General features: G+C 55.7%; 7 protein-coding genes across 7 annotated transcripts; 3 read left to right on the plus strand and 4 right to left on the minus strand.

Annotated features, from left to right (window-relative positions):
* Positions 1 to 956: 956 nt before the first annotated feature.
* Positions 957 to 3,038, plus strand: F5144DRAFT_487365 (methylenetetrahydrofolate reductase-domain-containing protein; the record flags this gene model as incomplete). The annotated part of the gene is made up of 3 exons (XM_066785605.1): positions 957 to 2,278; positions 2,333 to 2,690; positions 2,769 to 3,038. The coding sequence occupies 3 exons, from the start codon at positions 957 to 959 to the stop codon at positions 3,036 to 3,038; spliced, it is 1,950 nt and encodes a 649-aa protein (XP_066645266.1).
* Positions 3,039 to 3,267: 229 nt separating this feature from the next.
* Positions 3,268 to 4,749, minus strand: F5144DRAFT_202493 (uncharacterized protein). The gene has a single exon (XM_066782930.1). The coding sequence runs from the start codon at positions 4,430 to 4,432 to the stop codon at positions 3,497 to 3,499; it is 936 nt and encodes a 311-aa protein (XP_066645267.1). The 5' UTR covers positions 4,433 to 4,749; the 3' UTR covers positions 3,268 to 3,496.
* F5144DRAFT_487238 (uncharacterized protein) lies at positions 4,457 to 6,235 on the minus strand (the record flags this gene model as incomplete). Its single annotated transcript, XM_066785597.1, has 3 exons — positions 4,457 to 5,566; positions 5,671 to 5,876; positions 6,106 to 6,235. 3 exons carry the CDS (start codon positions 6,233 to 6,235, stop codon positions 4,457 to 4,459), a joined length of 1,446 nt encoding a protein of 481 aa, XP_066645268.1.
* A 126-nt stretch (positions 6,236 to 6,361) lies between these two features.
* F5144DRAFT_202645 (uncharacterized protein) lies at positions 6,362 to 7,041 on the minus strand. The gene is made up of 2 exons (XM_066782931.1): positions 6,739 to 7,041; positions 6,362 to 6,543 (listed from the first exon to the last, which is right to left on the minus strand). The coding sequence occupies exons 1-2, from the start codon at positions 6,888 to 6,890 to the stop codon at positions 6,396 to 6,398; spliced, it is 300 nt and encodes a 99-aa protein (XP_066645269.1). The 5' UTR covers positions 6,891 to 7,041; the 3' UTR covers positions 6,362 to 6,395.
* A 973-nt stretch (positions 7,042 to 8,014) lies between these two features.
* Positions 8,015 to 9,626, minus strand: F5144DRAFT_569332 (uncharacterized protein). Its single transcript, XM_066788695.1, has 3 exons — positions 9,083 to 9,626; positions 8,800 to 9,006; positions 8,015 to 8,740 (listed from the first exon to the last, which is right to left on the minus strand). Exons 1-3 carry the CDS (start codon positions 9,244 to 9,246, stop codon positions 8,266 to 8,268), a joined length of 846 nt encoding a protein of 281 aa, XP_066645270.1. The 5' UTR covers positions 9,247 to 9,626; the 3' UTR covers positions 8,015 to 8,265.
* Positions 9,627 to 12,695: 3,069 nt separating this feature from the next.
* F5144DRAFT_202783 (uncharacterized protein) lies at positions 12,696 to 13,776 on the plus strand. Its single transcript, XM_066782932.1, has 2 exons — positions 12,696 to 12,885; positions 12,935 to 13,776. The coding sequence occupies exons 1-2, from the start codon at positions 12,831 to 12,833 to the stop codon at positions 13,567 to 13,569; spliced, it is 690 nt and encodes a 229-aa protein (XP_066645271.1). The 5' UTR covers positions 12,696 to 12,830; the 3' UTR covers positions 13,570 to 13,776.
* Positions 13,777 to 14,845: 1,069 nt separating this feature from the next.
* Positions 14,846 to 16,307, plus strand: F5144DRAFT_591966 (uncharacterized protein; the record flags this gene model as incomplete). Its single annotated transcript, XM_066790317.1, has 6 exons — positions 14,846 to 14,995; positions 15,030 to 15,090; positions 15,429 to 15,638; positions 15,708 to 15,757; positions 16,125 to 16,148; positions 16,185 to 16,307. 6 exons carry the CDS (start codon positions 14,846 to 14,848, stop codon positions 16,305 to 16,307), a joined length of 618 nt encoding a protein of 205 aa, XP_066645272.1.
* Positions 16,308 to 16,350: the final 43 nt, after the last annotated feature.

Raw genomic sequence — 16,350 nt, forward strand, 5'->3', positions numbered from 1 at the left:
AAAATCTACGGTCGAGTCAAGGGCCCCGTCCGTTGTATAGGTATTTATTGGTTCATAGCGAGCTGCGCGGCGTGTAATATCTCGGCTCGTCGAGTCTTCCAGTTAGATCTGGTTGCTCGGTTGCACACATCGACACTGCAGCGGGAAGACGGCAGCGGTATGACGGACAAGGTGAATGCAGAAGGTTATACCGAGCTACCCCACGCATTGCGAGGTCGTCGGCATCCCGGTTTCGATATCGCATAGCTTCAAGATTGCAACCTCCCGAGCACGTTCTCTTCCTGCCACGCCGAGGAGTGGGGGTTTGGCTGCTCGCCTGGGTCGCAGCTTTCCCTTGCAGCTGTAAATCACAGTCGATGCGGTACAGGCATCTCCGGGTACACTACCACATGATCCAATCTCACCAATCAGACTGCCGCTTGTTAGGTTCGGGCTGTATCTCACCGTGGCAGCCCGAGGTCTTGAGGCGGCCCGAGGAAACCTGGCGTGGCTGTTTCGACCGCAAGTCCCGCCGCAGAACACAGCTGCCGGCCCCACTATTTCCGCCCCGCGTAAAATACAGTGCGTTACCCCACTGCTGCCCACGCACACGCTCTCCAACGCTACGTAAAAGGTGGGGTTGACTTCTGCCGGTGACCGCACAGCGTGTAACTGCCCGATAAAGAGAATTTCCAGGCGAGCCAGGTAAGCATCTGAACCAGTTGACCTTAGCAATCGTCTCAACTCGTTCAACGTCGAAAAATTAGAAAAGGGCCCATCTCCCGCCCCAATTGTTGTTGTTGTTGCAAATCAAGCCTCATTCATCCCAACTATCTGTCAGTACCCGACTGTTTTGCCTGACGTCCTCCAAGTGCCCCTCTACCCCGCTACCGGATCCTTGTGTCACTGACAAGTTCCATTTCCGATTTCGTCAAGTCAGCAGTACCTCGAACCTATACCATCAAAAACCAGAGCCCATGGGCGACCTCGTTCCCAGTCTGGAATTGCCTCCAGAGGCCGCTAAGAGCCACGCCATGGATAAAATCACAGACAAGATCGCGGCCTTGCCCGCCGGGCAGGACTACTTTTCGCTCGAATTCTTCCCGCCCAAGACCGCCATGGGCTTCTCCAACCTTCGCAGCCGCCTCGACCGCATGGCCCGGGCTCTGCGGCCGTTATTTGTCAATGTTACATGGGGAGCAGGAGGGTCGACAGCCACCAAGTCGCTCGAGCTGGCTGAGATTTGCCAGCGGGAGCTAGGCCTCACAACATGCCTGCACCTCACCTGCACCAACATGAGCCGTCGCTTGATCGACAAGGCTCTTGACGATGCAAAGGCGCTCGGAATCCGCAACATCCTTGCCCTGAGGGGAGACCCCCCGCGAAGGGCCGAGTACCGCGACGCCAATGAACCCGAACCCGAGGAAGAGGAGGAATTTTCTTGGGCCGTCGACCTTGTCCGCTACATTCGCAAGACACATGGTGACTACTTCTGCATCGGCGTTGCCGCATACCCGGAGGGCCACGCCGATGAGAGCCACCCGCTGGGACAGAGTTTGGAGCATGACCTGCCATATCTGGTTGAAAAGACACAGGCGGGCGCCGACTTCATCATGACCCAGCTATTCTTCGATGTCCAGGCGTACAACCAATTCGAAAAGACATTGAGGGAGCATCCTAGTGGGGCCTTTAAGAATATCACCATCCTTCCTGGTCTCATGCCGATTCAGAGCTACCAAATGATCAAGCGGACAACAAAGCTCAGCCACGCCAACATCCCCGACTCTCTCATGGCTCGGTTAGACGCGGTCAAGGGCGACGATGAGAAGGTGAAGGAGGTGGGCGTGGATATTCTCAGCGAGATCGTCGAGCAGATCAAGGAGGTCAAGAGCAGGACCGATGAGCCGAGAGGCTTCCACTTCTACACGCTGAACCTAGAAAAAGCCGTGTCGTTTATCGTCGAACGAACCGGGCTGATCTCGCCCATCACCCCCGAAGAGGAAAGCGCCGTCATCGACCAGGGCCCGCTCCCAGATATCCGCCTCCTACGCATCAACGGATCTACCCCCGACCCGTCCTCGCACGACCCCATGCGGCGGAAACCCTCAGTCGGCTCCGACCCCCGCGACCGAGTCATCGTGCAGGGCCGGTCCACTTCCTACCCCGACTGGGAAGCCACCGCTCTCGAAGCCAGCGTGCCGGCAGAGCCCATCAATTCCCGCGCCAACACGCTCGCCATCTCCGAGGGCGAGGGCGTGCTCGGCCGGGAGGCGACGTGGGACGACTTCCCCAACGGGAGGTGGGGTGACGCGCGGTCGCCGGCGTACGGGCAGATCGACGGCTACGGCGTCAGCCTGCACGTCACGGTGGCACAGGCGCGGCAGCTCTGGGGCGCGCCCGTCTCGGCGCAGGACATCAGCGCCATCTTCATCCGCCACCTGCGCGGCGAGCTGCAGACCATCCCCTGGAGCGAGGAGAGCTTCAGCGCCGAGACGGACAAGATCCGCGACCAGCTCGTCGCGCTCAACTCCAAGGGCTGGTGGACGCTGGCGTCGCAGCCCGCCGTCAACGGCCTGCGCTCCAGCGACCCCACCTTCGGCTGGGGCCCGCAGAACGGCTTCGTCTTCCAGAAGGCCTTTGTCGAGTTCTTCCTGCCGTCGGCCGACTGGGCGGCGCTCGAGAAGCGGCTCAACCGGCCCGAGATGAAGGACGTCGTGTGCTTCTACGCGGCCAACGGCAAGGGCGACTTTGTCAGCTCCGACACGGCGCTGCCCCCGCCCGCCTCCGAGGCCGAGGAGCGCGAGGCCAGCACCAACGCCGTCACCTGGGGCGTCTTCCCCGGCAAGGAGATCGTCACCCCGACCATCATCGAGGAGGTCAGCTTCCGCGCGTGGAGCGAGGAGGCCTTTGGCATCTGGGGGGAGTGGGCGAAGATCTATGAGAAGGGGTCGGAGAGCGAGCGGTTCTTGGAGCGGGTGCGCGCGGATACCTGGTTGGTGAATATCATTCATCATGATTTTGTGGAGACGGATGCGCTGTGGGATTTGCTGCTTGGCTGAGCGAGGTGTAGGTGAATATAGGGGCGGGTAGCGAGCCCAGGTTGGGGGGGGTCATGACAACGAGCATTGGGTTGCGTGCGAAAAGCGGTACCGGGTCGTATCGAGGGCAGGCAACTGCGTGGAATGGGCGGGTTGTACGTAGTAGTTCGTGGTGATGGAGGAACATGTCGGGAATTTTACCTATCCCGAATCTAGCAAGGAAGGACAACTATGGAGCTGGATGGTCGAACCTCGATGTGATCTAGCCTGAGAGGGTGTGTAACCACCACTATCACAAAGCTTTCAACAGCCCCCACATTGCAATCACATGTTGACCATCAGGCGCTCGCTGGCGCATCAACCAGCTTTTACGCAGATAATAACACGGCAAGTTTAGATATATGATTTGATTTGCTCGGTCCAGATCCGCGACCGGCGACGTATTAGAGTACATGGAACCTCGGAACTCATTAAAAACTTCAAAAACAAAGGGGAAAAAAACCCATGCCCAATCCATCCATCCCCTTCCCTTTCACCCATGGCCATGTTGAGCCCCCTTCCGCTGATCCGATAACCGAGATCTGAGCATGGAGACCCCCAACCAAGTCGAAACCATTGAAGCCACCGAGTGAGCCACCCTGCCAGGCAAGTCCCGTCAGCCTGAGTGACTGAACCCGGTCCTTGTTAACCCCCCGCCCGATTATTCGGTGATGGTGCTCACTTCGTTGCCGTCTCCTCCCTCCATGCATACGAGATGCGGGGAGACGAGCCGGTGGCTGTCTGATCAAGAACCCTGGCGCCTTTTCTCCGTTACTGGGTAATGAATGCCCACGCCGCCGGCCGACCGATGAATTGACCGATCGATCAACCGTTTTTGGTTTGATGTGATGAATGAAGCTTGGGAAGGGAAGATTGGGGGCTGTGAAAAAATCAGGCAGAACAAACGTGAGAAAAAAAAAGGCAGCGAGCATGGTTTGCTGCAGTGCCGCGACTGGATGGTGGATGTTGGATTGTCGCGTTCCGAATTGACGTGGCCGGCTTGCCCTGACTGAACTGACTGGCCTGGTCGGAAAGACGAAGCGCAGAGTCGGGAGAAGCGGTTGGTGAGATACGTATGTATGGGTTGGCTGGGTTGTCGCGGTGTGATCCTTCAGGGAGCATCCAAGGTAGCTCGCTGAGGGAGTTGAGATGTTGTGTACACGCCTGGAAATTGCCGCCGCTGCCGTTGTGGCAGAGAGGTGGGTTGGATCAATGTCAATAATGCTGGCTTCTTCTTGTAGATGAGCCGCTTGTGGTTGGGTGTGATAAGTATGTTGTGGTGAACAGATGGTTGTGGAAAAAGGAGAGGTGGGTAGGTCAGTGAGTACCCATCTCGAGGTCAGGCCGTTGCCGCATCCTTTGTGAGCGGCCTCCATGGCTGACCGAGTCGCTGGGCTGATTTAAACATCACCTGCGTCCCACACGTCTTCCTCGTCGCCCTGGTCCTCGAATCCACCAAAATCGATATCAGCGGCAAGCTTGGCCTCGTCTTGGTCGAAGCTCGTGTACAACGGGTTGCGGATGGGTGCGTACAGATTAGAAGCAGGATAGCCGGTGAACGCGGGAGTGAAGGTGCCCTCGTACTCAAACGAGGTTGTAGTAGCATCCACGTTGTTGGCGGAGGCGGTCGTCTGAGGGATGGTCATGTCCTGGATAGACGGGGTGGGGGATGGCATGGAGTTGAACATGTTGGTGTTGAAGGACGGCGTGGTGGTGGCAGCGCTAATGCCCATACCGGCGTTGTTCATCGTCATGTTGCCCATGTGCATGGTCTGAGCAGAAGTCGTGTCCAAGTAGGATAGGTTCGGAGTGGCCGGGCTGCTGTCGGCGGTGTAGCTGCCGCTGGAATAAGCGGAGCCACGGCGGGAGCTGGTCATACCCATGGCCGGGGCGTTGGCAACAGACGGAGAGGCGCTGGTCCTGGTAGGGGGAGGGGCGACGTTGTAACCGAAGCCGGTGGCAGGGTCGGTGTACCCGTTGGGCAGGTTAGACGACGAACTGAGGCCCGGGATGGGCGCCAGAGTGTACGAGGGACCCGTAGGTTGGGTCACGGCGGGACGAGGGGGGGCCGGGGCAATGGCGATAAGGCGGGGGCGCTTCGGCTTCTCGGCGGGTTTGGCCCAGGCAGAGCGAGGAACCAACTGGCCGGCGTTGCCTTGGGACTTGGGCTTGATCTTGGTGGGCGTGCTGTCAAGCTCCGAGTAGTCGACCTCGGGCGAATCCTCGTCGTCGTCAAACTCGGCCTCGGGCTCGATCTTGACGGCCTTGCGCCGCTTGCTGGTGGGGGTGGCGCCCGAGCCGGACTCGGTGGCCTTGGTAGACCGAGACCGTTTCGCCGTGCTCGGCGTGGCCGGCACACTGCCAGCGGCACGCGCGCCGCCCTTCAGGTGGGCACCAAAGGCGCCGACGAGGTCCTCGCCCTTCTGGGCAGCCGCCTTGAGAACATCGCCGCCCTTCTTGATGTTGCGGAACTGGAAAGCCAGCCCGTCTGCGGTGCTCTCCCCGAAGTACTTTTGGATGTCTATACTCAAGTCAGCATCTGTTCCTCAACTCGAGGCTCGCTTCCAACACGAATCCAGCAACTCGTCGTGGTTGTTGTGGTGGCGGCAAAGACGGTGACGGCGGCAACGGCGACGGCGGCTGGCTGGGAGAGGCAACTGGTCTTACCGGACTCCTGCTTCAGGACCAGGATATCGTGGTCCCCAGGATCCAACCCCTCGTTCACCATGGCGGTGATAACCTTGGCCTGGGCCCTAGCGGCCCGGAACTTGTGCTCCATGGAGGAGACGGTAACCCCTCCGCCATGGAACTTGGCGATGTCTGGGGAGTTCGGACAGTGCCATGGTCAGTTCCAAATTCCGGAGGTACAAGGTTCCACGAACAAGTCGAATGGGCAAGAGACGGGTGCCCTCGTCGCGGTCTCTCTCGTCGCTCCTGCCAGCCCGCCGTGGTCTAAGCATTCAAATTGATCAAGTGAGTCCGACCAGTGGCCGGGAGCAGCGAGAGAGGACGAAGGGGCGCTAGTAATGAGAGAATATGGTTTGCATACCGTTGTAGTTGAAGCGATGGCTGCCCAACGAGGCAACCAACGCGGAAAGCAGGCGCGCTTGCGCCTCGTACGACTTGAACTGAGCCGTCCTCTCCTTCTTCTCCTTGACCGGAGTTCCTTTGGGCGGCATTGTCTTTTTTTTTGGCGTTTTTAAACGCGGGAGGCAGGGAGAGACGTTGGGAGAAGAGACTGTAGGCGTGAGGTCAGCAATCAAAGTCAAACTTGCGAAGGCTTCGCGGGCCAAGGTTGGAATAACGGGTAGAAAAAAATCCCTTCGCGAGGGTTTGCGGTCAACTGCTGAAAAGTGAAAGTGGGAGAGAATAAAAATGGAGGCAAGCCGAGTTGGCTGAAGTATCGCTCGCAGCCCTCGAGAAAGGAGGAGAAGGATTTCTCAAGCAGAATTCAGATGAGGCAGCTCTCAAGTCCCTGGTAGGAGCGCTTCAAATCTGAGCCCAACTTGAACATGACAAGGAAGGACTAGTAATCGGTGTGAGGGGGAAACGGCGCCCGCCTGGGTCGACTTCGAGGTCGAGTCGGGGCGACCAACTCGACGGACTCGATCATCGCCGCCAAACTCGTGGGCGCCGTCGTTTAAAAAACAAACCACAACATAAAGAACAGTGGTTTACATACCTTTGATGGTCGCGAGAGTGATGTGAGCTGCTAAGCTGGCCGAAATGCGGTGTTTGTGGTGGAAGAAAGGAAGAAGATCGATCGGTCGAGCTGAGAGAGTTGTGGAAAAGAGAAAGAGAGAGGAAGAGGAAAGGATTGCAATTTGAAAGCATGGGAAAGAATAAATAAACGTGGGCTGGGCTATCTGGAAGGACCCGCGCGCGGATCCCAGAACTGGCGAGCTGAATTGACGCCGGTGAGCCTGTTGACGGGAGCACAGGCCGGCCTGTAAATCGACCGGGGCGTTGTGAGGATGTGAAATAGGCCGTGGGGAAATTCTGTTGAGGATCTGGTTAGTTGTCAGCATGATCACGATGAGACAAAAAGATCGTGACTTGGTGTTGAGAGATAAAATCCAGAGAACGTTTATCTAGTCTCGTTCAGGGGTAATCAATAAAAGGGGTTGTGAGCAGGAGAGTTCAAGAGGGAGGTTGCCTGGGAAACAAGGTAGGCAAAGTAAAGAGTGATTATGCTTAGAGTACTCGAACAGGATTGAACAAAATAAAACATAAAGAGGAATTGTAAGCTCTGATGGTCGATTCAATGGGAAAAGTGAACTGAATCACACTGGCTTATGCTGGGTTTGGGGCACGAAGAAGGGGGAAAGAAAAGGGGTTAACAAGAACTCAACTTGAAGTCAAATTTGGTCGAAATAACCTGAGGTCAAGTACACACGTGCACGCACGTGTAAATGAATGTACTTAGCACAATACAAACTTACAATTAACAGGCAAACGACCTTAATATCTTCAAGCAGACTAGCTTCCCCTAAGCCGGCTTCCCAGCTCCCCCCAACCTGACCCTCCCACCGGGCGCAAACGGGCGAGATAGGACGGCCGGGGTAACTATGTAGAGCAGGCCATGTATAGTGTTGGAATTGGCCACCAACGATATGAAGGGATGGATGTATTTGTGGTTGTGATTGTTGTTGTCCTTGTCATTGAGCAACTGTTGCATACAGCCTTGTTATCAAGGGTTGAAAGGGGAAGAAAATGCAACTTGCAAGGCTGAAAGTCAGCATTGACTGTCTCCATCCTACGCTGAAGACAGTTTAGTGTGTTAGTCATAGTTTGTTATGGACTCCCAGTAGCTTTGGCAAGCCCCAGTCATTGGTGTCATATTACAGGCAACCGGTAAAAGACTACACTGCAGGAGGCTCCGATGCTATAGGGATACCTTGAAGACATTAGCTCTCTGGTATTTTCCCAATCAATGCATTGGTTCATGGGTAGATTATTGCGATCAGAAGTAGCTTGCTAACGTTCTTTCACCATCTTGGCAAAGTCCAATGGAACCCCAGGCTCGTCAACAAACAATCCGACCTTATCACTGACCCCTGTAAGTTCAATGGATTCCTCGCAAACGCTTCTTTTCCCAATAAATAGTCAATCCATTGCAAGTCTATCATGGCAAGACCCATCTCTAGTTCCGGGTCTCTATTAAATCTTCTAAATCTATCCAAGCGAATTTTTGGCTTATCATCATACTTCATATCGTCTTCTCTGTCGTTGATGTCCTCCGGCCTGGCGCGTTGCTATGGCCACTTGCCGTGGTAAAACCGTTCGGCTGCAGCTCATGTTGCCAGTTGGCGCTCAGAGGCTCCTTCGCAGCTGGCCCGCCGTCACCGTACATCATATATTGCACGCCTAGGAATGAGTCGCATGCAGCCTGGAACATGCCGCAAATCTTGAACGCCGGAGGGATCGACGTCGAGGAAGTGAAGAACCAGAACATCTTCATGCTGTCACCAATCAGCCAGCTGGCCAGCACCGAGACTCGAAATCCCTTGCAGGACCGAGATCGCATATTCGCCAAGATTTGCGGAATAGGCAGCGTCGCCTCGACGGAGAGGCCAATGACCCCAATCATAGACGAGTACGACTGGTACACCCACGGGACGGGTGCCAGCAGCAGTTCGAAAACTACAAGGCCAACAAACAGACCCAGAAGGCACTGCCAATATCTACTCCCAGCGTCAGCACCTCCTCATCTCCGATATTGGATTGCGTGCGAGTAACCCACGGCTTCGGTGACCTCCACTGCCAAAAGTTGAATGGCCTCTGAGACTCGTTTACCCGAGCGAACGGGACCGCAGCGTCACCCCCCTTTGAGTACGGTGCCGGCCGGTGATCCAGGCCGATCTTCAACAGTATCACCTGCATGGCAACCATAACGCAGGACTGGACGAGAAGCGCACTGTCGTATTTCGCACCGGGGTAGTAGAATATCCTGAAGTGGAAGCGCGTGTGTCAGTTAGCCGATGCTAGAAGGGGGCGTTGGTAGGCCTGGCCCGGCTATCACTAACCTGAGCAACGATGCGACAAGCATGATAAGGGGGATGTCCAGAGAGAAGCCGGCGCTAGACCTCGTCCGATGCATTGAGTAGGCCTGGTCGCTGTACGAGAGCACCGGCGACAATATTAGGAATGCCGGGGTAAGGTACCCCGACAGCGTCGTCAACCAGCTCATGTTGCCGATGGGACCGTGCAGATAGAAGTCGTTCGTTGGCGGTCTAATGTCACCAGGAAGGGGCCCGGTGACGGAAGCGGTCTCGGGAAAGGGCAATTGACACGGAAGAGGAACGTATTCTCATCTACAGGTCATTCCGGAAGTGTTGTCGTTAGCTACGGCGATGCGACAAGCGAAGGGCGGTCGCGGCGGTTGCGCGATGCAAAATTTCAGGTTTCGAGGTCAAGTCCAAAACGACCCTGTGGACCAAACCAGCACACCAACAACGCGGCGGGATCGACGGGAAGCTCCAGAATTGCGGAGTCCGTCTCAAGTGCCGGCAGGTCCCAAGCAATTTTGATGCAGCTGTCGACAGTTGCCTGGCCAAGTCCTATCTGCTTTGGGCAAGTGGAAACAACGGTTGCCAGGTTCACCACCGCGGTTTTAAACAACATCAATTCAATCAAAAAGGGGAAGGAGCAGACGTCAATTCCTGCTTGACAGGACCTGTAGCCTGTGAAGAAATTACCCCGATATTAAATCTTAACATTTCAAGTTTCTAGAATCGCCACTTGGATGGTTTAAGTTCGATTACGCTTCCACCGGTCTCCTGCATTAAGCCACACGAAAAGCGGCATTCGAGACCACCCCTCTCAATTTTGTTCACTGATGCTTTTACATCCAGCCAGAAGCCGTCCGGTGTGTAACGATGTCACATTCCCGATAATTGGCTTGTAAGATCCATCCGACGTTCGTTTCTGAATAGGGAGTGCTTGCGGGTCGAGCCTCTGTGGTTTTGAGACAACACCAACACGAGGAGGGGGTGATTAACTCTATGCTAACTCTATTCTCGAGATAGGTTTTGGACCATGCCTGGAAAAAAAATGTCGTTTGCATTGCCGATACCGAGCATAACCGATGGCTTGCGGAGAGAATGCGTTTTTGACAGATTCTTCGGTGTTCTGTCATGACCTAGTTCCCCTTCGGTTCGTTCGTTCGGTATCTTCACGGCACCGACTCAGGCCCGAACGTCTGAGGCATTCGGTGGGCGTGGCTCGTTCATTGCCCGGCCGGTATTTTAACGGCTCTCGAGAGATCAGGGATGCCGGCGGGCAAGCGCATACGTGGCTAAAGCCCGTGAAGCCCCCTTAACTCGCTCGTCAGGCCCGCAGTGATTCGGGGTCAAGAGAACCCGGGGAGGCAAATAATCTCAAGCAGCTCACAACCAGCAGCTTCCGGCGATCGGCCAGCAACCTCGGGCCCAGCTTATCAACTTGCGCAAATGTGACCCGTAGGGCACGATCAACTTGTGCGGGGATTACGGAAAACCAAGTCGGTAACGGGACTTTCTCCTCGTTACAGGAGAAAAGACAGTGAAGTCAACGGCGATGGGTGAGCAGTTTGCCTCCAAGGCTGGAACAAAAGCTTTGCGGAACACCACACCAATAATAACCGCCTGATAGATACCTATCCCGTTGGGCGATCGGTTGCCTTCTCCAAGGCTCACTGCTTCGCTATGACCAAATGGGATCTGAACAACATCGGCAAGGACGAAACTCAGATTGCGCCGTTCGACAGCGGATTGCTGACGCCAAAACTAGTCTGAGATGTGGCTTTGATCATGTCTAGCATCTTCCATGATACTGACAGTATTTCGACATCCAACCTGGGCATGAACCACACCTCTTCGCCGTACAACCTCGCGTGACGTACATATCATCTAAGAATACAACAACTAAAATGCCGGTTAACCGCCACAGTCTAGACCGAACTCCGATTGAGGTCGGGGGGAAGGATTGGTCGTGCGATTTTGTTGTGGCGAGACAATGAGCAAACGCCGTCGGATCCGAGCCCCTTTGAGCTTTCTAAAGAGCGACTTCGTCTCTATCAAGCCGATCATCCGGGCCAAATTTACACGCGACTCAAGAGGACTCAATGCAATGTACGATTTGAAGGACCTATGCAACGTCAGTTCTGCAAGGACCGCCGCAACTTCTCCCTGCTGCGATGAAGGCGAAGAGGAAGCATGGGTCATGCCATGTCGTTTCCGAAACCACGTTGGTTGTTGCCCAGGGTCCTTAGGACCTTGAAGAGAGTGGTGAGATGGCTGGCTCGAACGTTGCCGGAAACTCGCTCCGCCGTGCACAGTAGAAGGACGTTTTGAGGGGGTGAAATTAGTTAAACATCCAGCCGGGGAAGTCCTGCAGGAGGCGGTTATCCAACTCGGCGACCAGACACAATTGCCCCGCTCCATCACAGGTCACGCGGCGAAGAGACCTGCAGTGCCGGCTCTTGGATGGGCAAACTGCCGGTGCAGCTCGTGGATGGGCAAACTGCCGGTGCAGCTCGTGAGCCATCCTCCTCAGACCTTCGAGAACAGGTGCGTCCTCGACGGGTGGCGGCACCTCTGCATGCTCGGAAAGACGGCCCTGGAGCCCCAGTTGGATCAAAAGCCTGGTCCAACAGGGGACTTGGCGCAGCCAGTGTCACGAAATGTCTGTCGGTAGTCGTCTGCGTGCTCCTCAACCTTATTTCCGAAGCATGTGTTGCTGGTGAATCGCTTTCGGCCGATTGCTGTGCTGTTGGAAGGAGCAAAAGAACCTTGCCTTTCAGGAACCGTTTTCCCACGGCGTTACTGCGGACACATGCTCGAAAAATGGCCGATCGCCTCAATACTCGGGCCGCACTCGGCGGCTTTTTCGTTGGAACGGTGCGGACACTTCGCCTATCAACACCCTCTTGGCTTACACTCCGCATGATGTTACACCGCGGATTGTTGACTTTCAATGAACTCTGGCTTCCAGAAGATCTGCCACCGCAGAAGAAGCAATGAGCCCGGGATCCTGCACGCTGTTTAAGAAAGGAAGCTCGATAAACCGACCAGGATCGGCTTTACCACTGCATTAGCTTGAGCCGATGGGGTCAATTCGATTGAACCCCTTGAGCCGCCGCTGACCTTGGCTCGACTTGCTCGTTCACAAAATCCAAAGCGTCAGGCACTTTGTGCACAGAGAGACAGGGAATTCAAGAACTCTCGCCAACCTGCTGCTGCTGGTGAGAGAAATGCGGTTTGGTTTCATCATGAGTTGAGCGATAGTTCGGTAACTAACTCGTCGGTTAATGACTCAAGAACGCCGAGACAAGTCTTGAGACAAGACAGAGCAATCATGTTTTGCTGGCTTTGACTCTTGATGCCCACCAACATCCGGTCCCGAGTCGGGGCTCCGGCTCCGAGAGATACCTGTTTCCGCCCGGGAACAGAGCAAACACTTTGCTGAGGGCGTGGGTCCTCCGAGATATGTCTCCACCGACTTGCGCGCCCAAACGCGAGCCATTGACCTGCGAGTCAGGGGAGCAGAGCAGCTTTCACATCGCTCGACAGATTATCCTCGTCAATCCCCCGTCAACCCCCATCCACCGGTTACCGAGACGTCGGCGAAGGAACCACAACGGCCGCCCGCGATTGGAGTCTATTTTGAGCGCGATTCCACACTGAGTACAACTCCGGCTGCCATTCCCGGTGACAAGCCGGTGCGGAGCCGTGCTGCACAATTTTTCCATTGGTCCCAACCGAATCCCGTCGACGGGGGTCTATCCTTGGGACGATGGTCGCTTTCACGGGGATCCTCCTCAAAGCGAGAGTTCGCTGTCGCAGTACAAGTATGTTTGCCGAGGCCGTCGCCCTGCATGCACGTTGCCGAGATTGCAGATGCTGGCACGAGGGGCATGCGGCCTGCCATCCGATCTCGTTCGAGAACCCCGAAAGCTCTGGAAGGAGGCAGCTGTTCGTCCCGATGTCCCGCAACTATTGAATGCTCTTTATCCATTTGGTACTTTCCTTTGGGGGCGACGACACAATGCTGCGATACGAAGACAACAATGGGAACTCGAGCTCAAGGATCAGTCGATTGTCTGCCTTGGGCTTTCCCGCATGACGATCCGACGCTTGTCTTAATTGTCCGGTATATGGAAGTCATTATTTTCATCTCGGGTGATGGCACTTACTATCAAACAAATAAGGTTGGCACGGGATCGAAGAGCAGATCCGGCCTGCATCTTAAGTGCTTTGTTTTTATAGCAGGACCCTCAGACGGGCCAGCTCTGCCGAATTCCCCAGATCCGGGACGATGTCTAGTTCTTTTATTAGAAGCCGGGTGGGATAGGAGTGTGCCCAGTCGTCGCGACAAGGCTGGTTCTCCAATGGACAAATCTTCCGTTGGAGGCCAATTCATCTCGACCAAGCAGACTACCTGCTTTCCCGAGGCTGGGCAACAGGCGATACTGCAGGAACATCGGTTCATCCAATCTACGTATGCCCCTCCTCAATGGAGAGAGAGAATTTGAGTCGGTATTGGGGATGCAGCGCTTTCAACAACCGACCAATCGGACGTATGGTTTTCCCCGCCTCGCCCTCGGTACTGCAAAGGCTGCGCGAGTTAACGAGCAAAATGGAGTCTGCGGGGCCTACGATACACGGGGAACGGAACGGAGGTTGGAAGTGCCGCCAACGACCCCGAGCGAGAGTGGAAAGAATCGAAGCGGGAGAAAAGGCCGGAACAGCGGCCAAGACGCTGCGGGGCTCGGCAAAGTTGGAGATGGCAAAGTTGAGGCCATTGAGCTGGGGCATTGCCTTCACTTTCACGGAGCGCAATGCCGAGTTCAACACAGATGCGGCGCAACCAGCCATTGCCAGCCCAATGACATCCCTGCCGAGGCGAGAGCTGGGATCTTTCAGGTCAGAGCTGACCAGGTCAACCTATGGGCGGGCCCGTTCCATGTGAACAGGCTAATTGCCGCTTCGATATTGCCGGACAAGCACAAGGGGGCTTCGAGAAGCGCAAGACCCAGAATGCGACCGACCAAAATTCTGGTACCGAAACGCAGCAACAGATGCCAATGTTCCGTGCCTCGGCGGACACTCTCCTTTTGATACCTTACTGGGACGAAGTCTGCGGCGCGAACACGCAAGGTGCTAGGGAAGCTGGAAGCAAGCCTTGAGCATTCGCTGTTCTCGAAGCCGGAGGAAACCCCATGCCATCCATGCCTCCTAGGGTCGGGGGCCTTTCACCCCCCGGCTTCCATGGGGTCACCCCACGAGCCAATGTCTCGGCCAAAGTCCCGCGGCGCGCTGATTGGGCAGATGACGAAGTCGTCGTCCACGTTCAAAATGACACGGACCACATCACAAATTACCGTGTGGTGCCCGCCCCTAAAAATAGGACACGCTTTTGGACATATCAAGCTAGCTGCCGTTTGGTCCTCGCGATGGCGCCAAGGTGGCTTGAGATCATCGTCCCGACAGCCCCGAAAGCCTGCCGCGGCAGTGGTAAAGCCAAGGGGGAGCACGGGGCAAGTCCCCTCCAGAAGCGTCCCTGGATTGATGCGCGGACGTCGTCTGCCGCCTTGATTCTTCGCAAGCCAGCAAGTGAATGTTGGTAGCGAAGATGATTGTCGACGGGGGAGCTTCAGGCAAGAGAGACGGAACGAGTTGACTTGTTTGATGACACTCAGGGACCCCACTCCTGTCCCAGACAACGGCAACCTGCATCGCTTTCGGGTTCCGTGCTTGTCTTCTTATTCGCCCGCCAGACACACGCTGGCACCCGCCCCATCGATCAACATGCCAAAACCACGGCACTTGCGGCGGCGATCTCCCATCACGCTCCCGCTTGACAACCTTTTCCCACTTGGTGATGCTTTGTGGAACTCGGGGCTGACACACCGCTTCATTTACTGGCCGCCTTCGGAAACGGAAGCCAGGTTACGAATTGTCCGTCCATAGGACAAATTAATCCGATGGAGAGGAGCAAGCCAACGCCGGCCAACCTGCCCCCATGCGGTTCGATTGTCTCAGCCACCGAAGAGGTACCTTTTGTGTCCTCGCCTCATCGGGACTAGATCCACTCCGGGGTCCGGGGGCTTCGGCAGTCGAGAGAGGAAGTTGGACGCCCAGTGGGTTTCTCGATCGCTGACGGCTGGAGAAGTCCGGTGTCGATTATAGTTATTTTGTTTGACCGAAGCTCCCCCTCACAATTGGCAGCGAGTGTTATGAAATACCGATGCAGGGTAGCGACCCAGCGACACGGCTTCAGGAGACAAGCGTCGATCTTATCGAAGTTCCCTGCGCATTATCACGGCGCGACATGACGGAACGTTCAATGTTAATTGCCCAGGAACTATCGAAAACAAAACCATCCCAACAGGAGCAAGATGCGACGCTACTGCGTACATGCCATACGACGCCAGCGGCGGAGGGTTACAACAATACAACAAAACCACCCATCTCGGCAATGCGAAGGATCCCCGGCACGTGGAGTTTCGCTACCTTCCCCCCACTCGGGCCTGGCGTCGTCCCAAAACCGCGTCCTTGACGTTACAAGCTGCCGTATTTCCGGATCTGACGAGCAGGCGTCGTGTCGTGATCTGTACCCCCACTCGATAGACCCCCTTTTTCGGATCTCGTCCCTCATTGACCCGACCAGTAGATACCATGTCGCTGTCGACCAAGCAACTCCTGGCCGCGATATGGTGCGTGCTTTGACAGCCGGGGATGGGGATGTCGGAGACAGCGAGGCAATCCACCCGGCTCTTTTCTTAGGGTGGAGTCGTCGATTGATAGTGGCTCGCTTGATAAATCCTTGGGCTGGGGAACGGAACCCAGATCTGCGCTTGACAACCCCTGCACCATCCCCCAACCCCGGCATCTGTTTCTCGGCTGTTCACGTTGAGAATCCCCATGACTTTTACCGCATCATCGCATCATCATCGCTGGAGCCGGACTTCGTTCATCAACCTTGCTATTGTGCGGAGGGACATGATGATCAGTTGTTACCCCTGAATTTCTCGAAGCAAGGAAGCATGGGGATGCTTGTTACCTGCGGTGCTACCCCTCGCGGCAGTTCAACTTCCCCCATCTCCACCATGTTGGAGCCCTTTGAGGAACTGGTGTAAAAATCAAGGTCACAACAATGAACAGGGGGAAGGTAAAAAAAACCGACACTGCGGCTCCAACGTCTCGAAACTCCGCAGTGGCCAAGACCGCGACTATCCCCATCACCCGCACCATTGAGAGGGCCACGTGAGGTTCCATCTCTGATGAAGGGAAAAAAAAAAAAAAACCTCACA

This window comes from Chaetomium tenue, assembly GCF_020726465.1.
Source record: "Chaetomium tenue strain MPI-SDFR-AT-0079 chromosome Unknown F5144scaffold_3, whole genome shotgun sequence".
NCBI lineage: Eukaryota > Fungi > Ascomycota > Sordariomycetes > Sordariales > Chaetomiaceae > Chaetomium > Chaetomium tenue.

What these genes read in the sequence shown, in the direction of transcription:
- F5144DRAFT_202493 (XM_066782930.1), bottom strand. Translation starts at nt 4,432, where the DNA reads ATGGAGGCCGCTCACAAAGGATGCGGCAACGGCCTGACCTCGAGATGG.
- F5144DRAFT_202645 (XM_066782931.1), bottom strand. Translation starts at nt 6,890, where the DNA reads ATGCTTTCAAATTGCAATCCTTTCCTCTTCCTCTCTCTTTCTCTTTTC. An exon ending in CACTCTCGCGACCATCAAAG is followed by an intron (nt 6,544 to 6,738) that starts GTATGTAAACCA and finishes TCAGATTTGAAG; the next exon opens with CGCTCCTACCAGGGACTTGA.
- F5144DRAFT_569332 (XM_066788695.1), bottom strand. Translation starts at nt 9,246, where the DNA reads ATGAGCTGGTTGACGACGCTGTCGGGGTACCTTACCCCGGCATTCCTA. An exon ending in CTTGTCGCATCGTTGCTCAG is followed by an intron (nt 9,007 to 9,082) that starts GTTAGTGATAGC and finishes CTTCCACTTCAG; the next exon opens with GATATTCTACTACCCCGGTG. An exon ending in CAGTGGAGGTCACCGAAGCC is followed by an intron (nt 8,741 to 8,799) that starts GTGGGTTACTCG and finishes CGCTGGGAGTAG; the next exon opens with ATATTGGCAGTGCCTTCTGG.
- F5144DRAFT_202783 (XM_066782932.1), top strand. Translation starts at nt 12,831, where the DNA reads ATGGTCGCTTTCACGGGGATCCTCCTCAAAGCGAGAGTTCGCTGTCGC. An exon ending in AGTTCGCTGTCGCAGTACAA is followed by an intron (nt 12,886 to 12,934) that starts GTATGTTTGCCG and finishes CCGAGATTGCAG; the next exon opens with ATGCTGGCACGAGGGGCATG.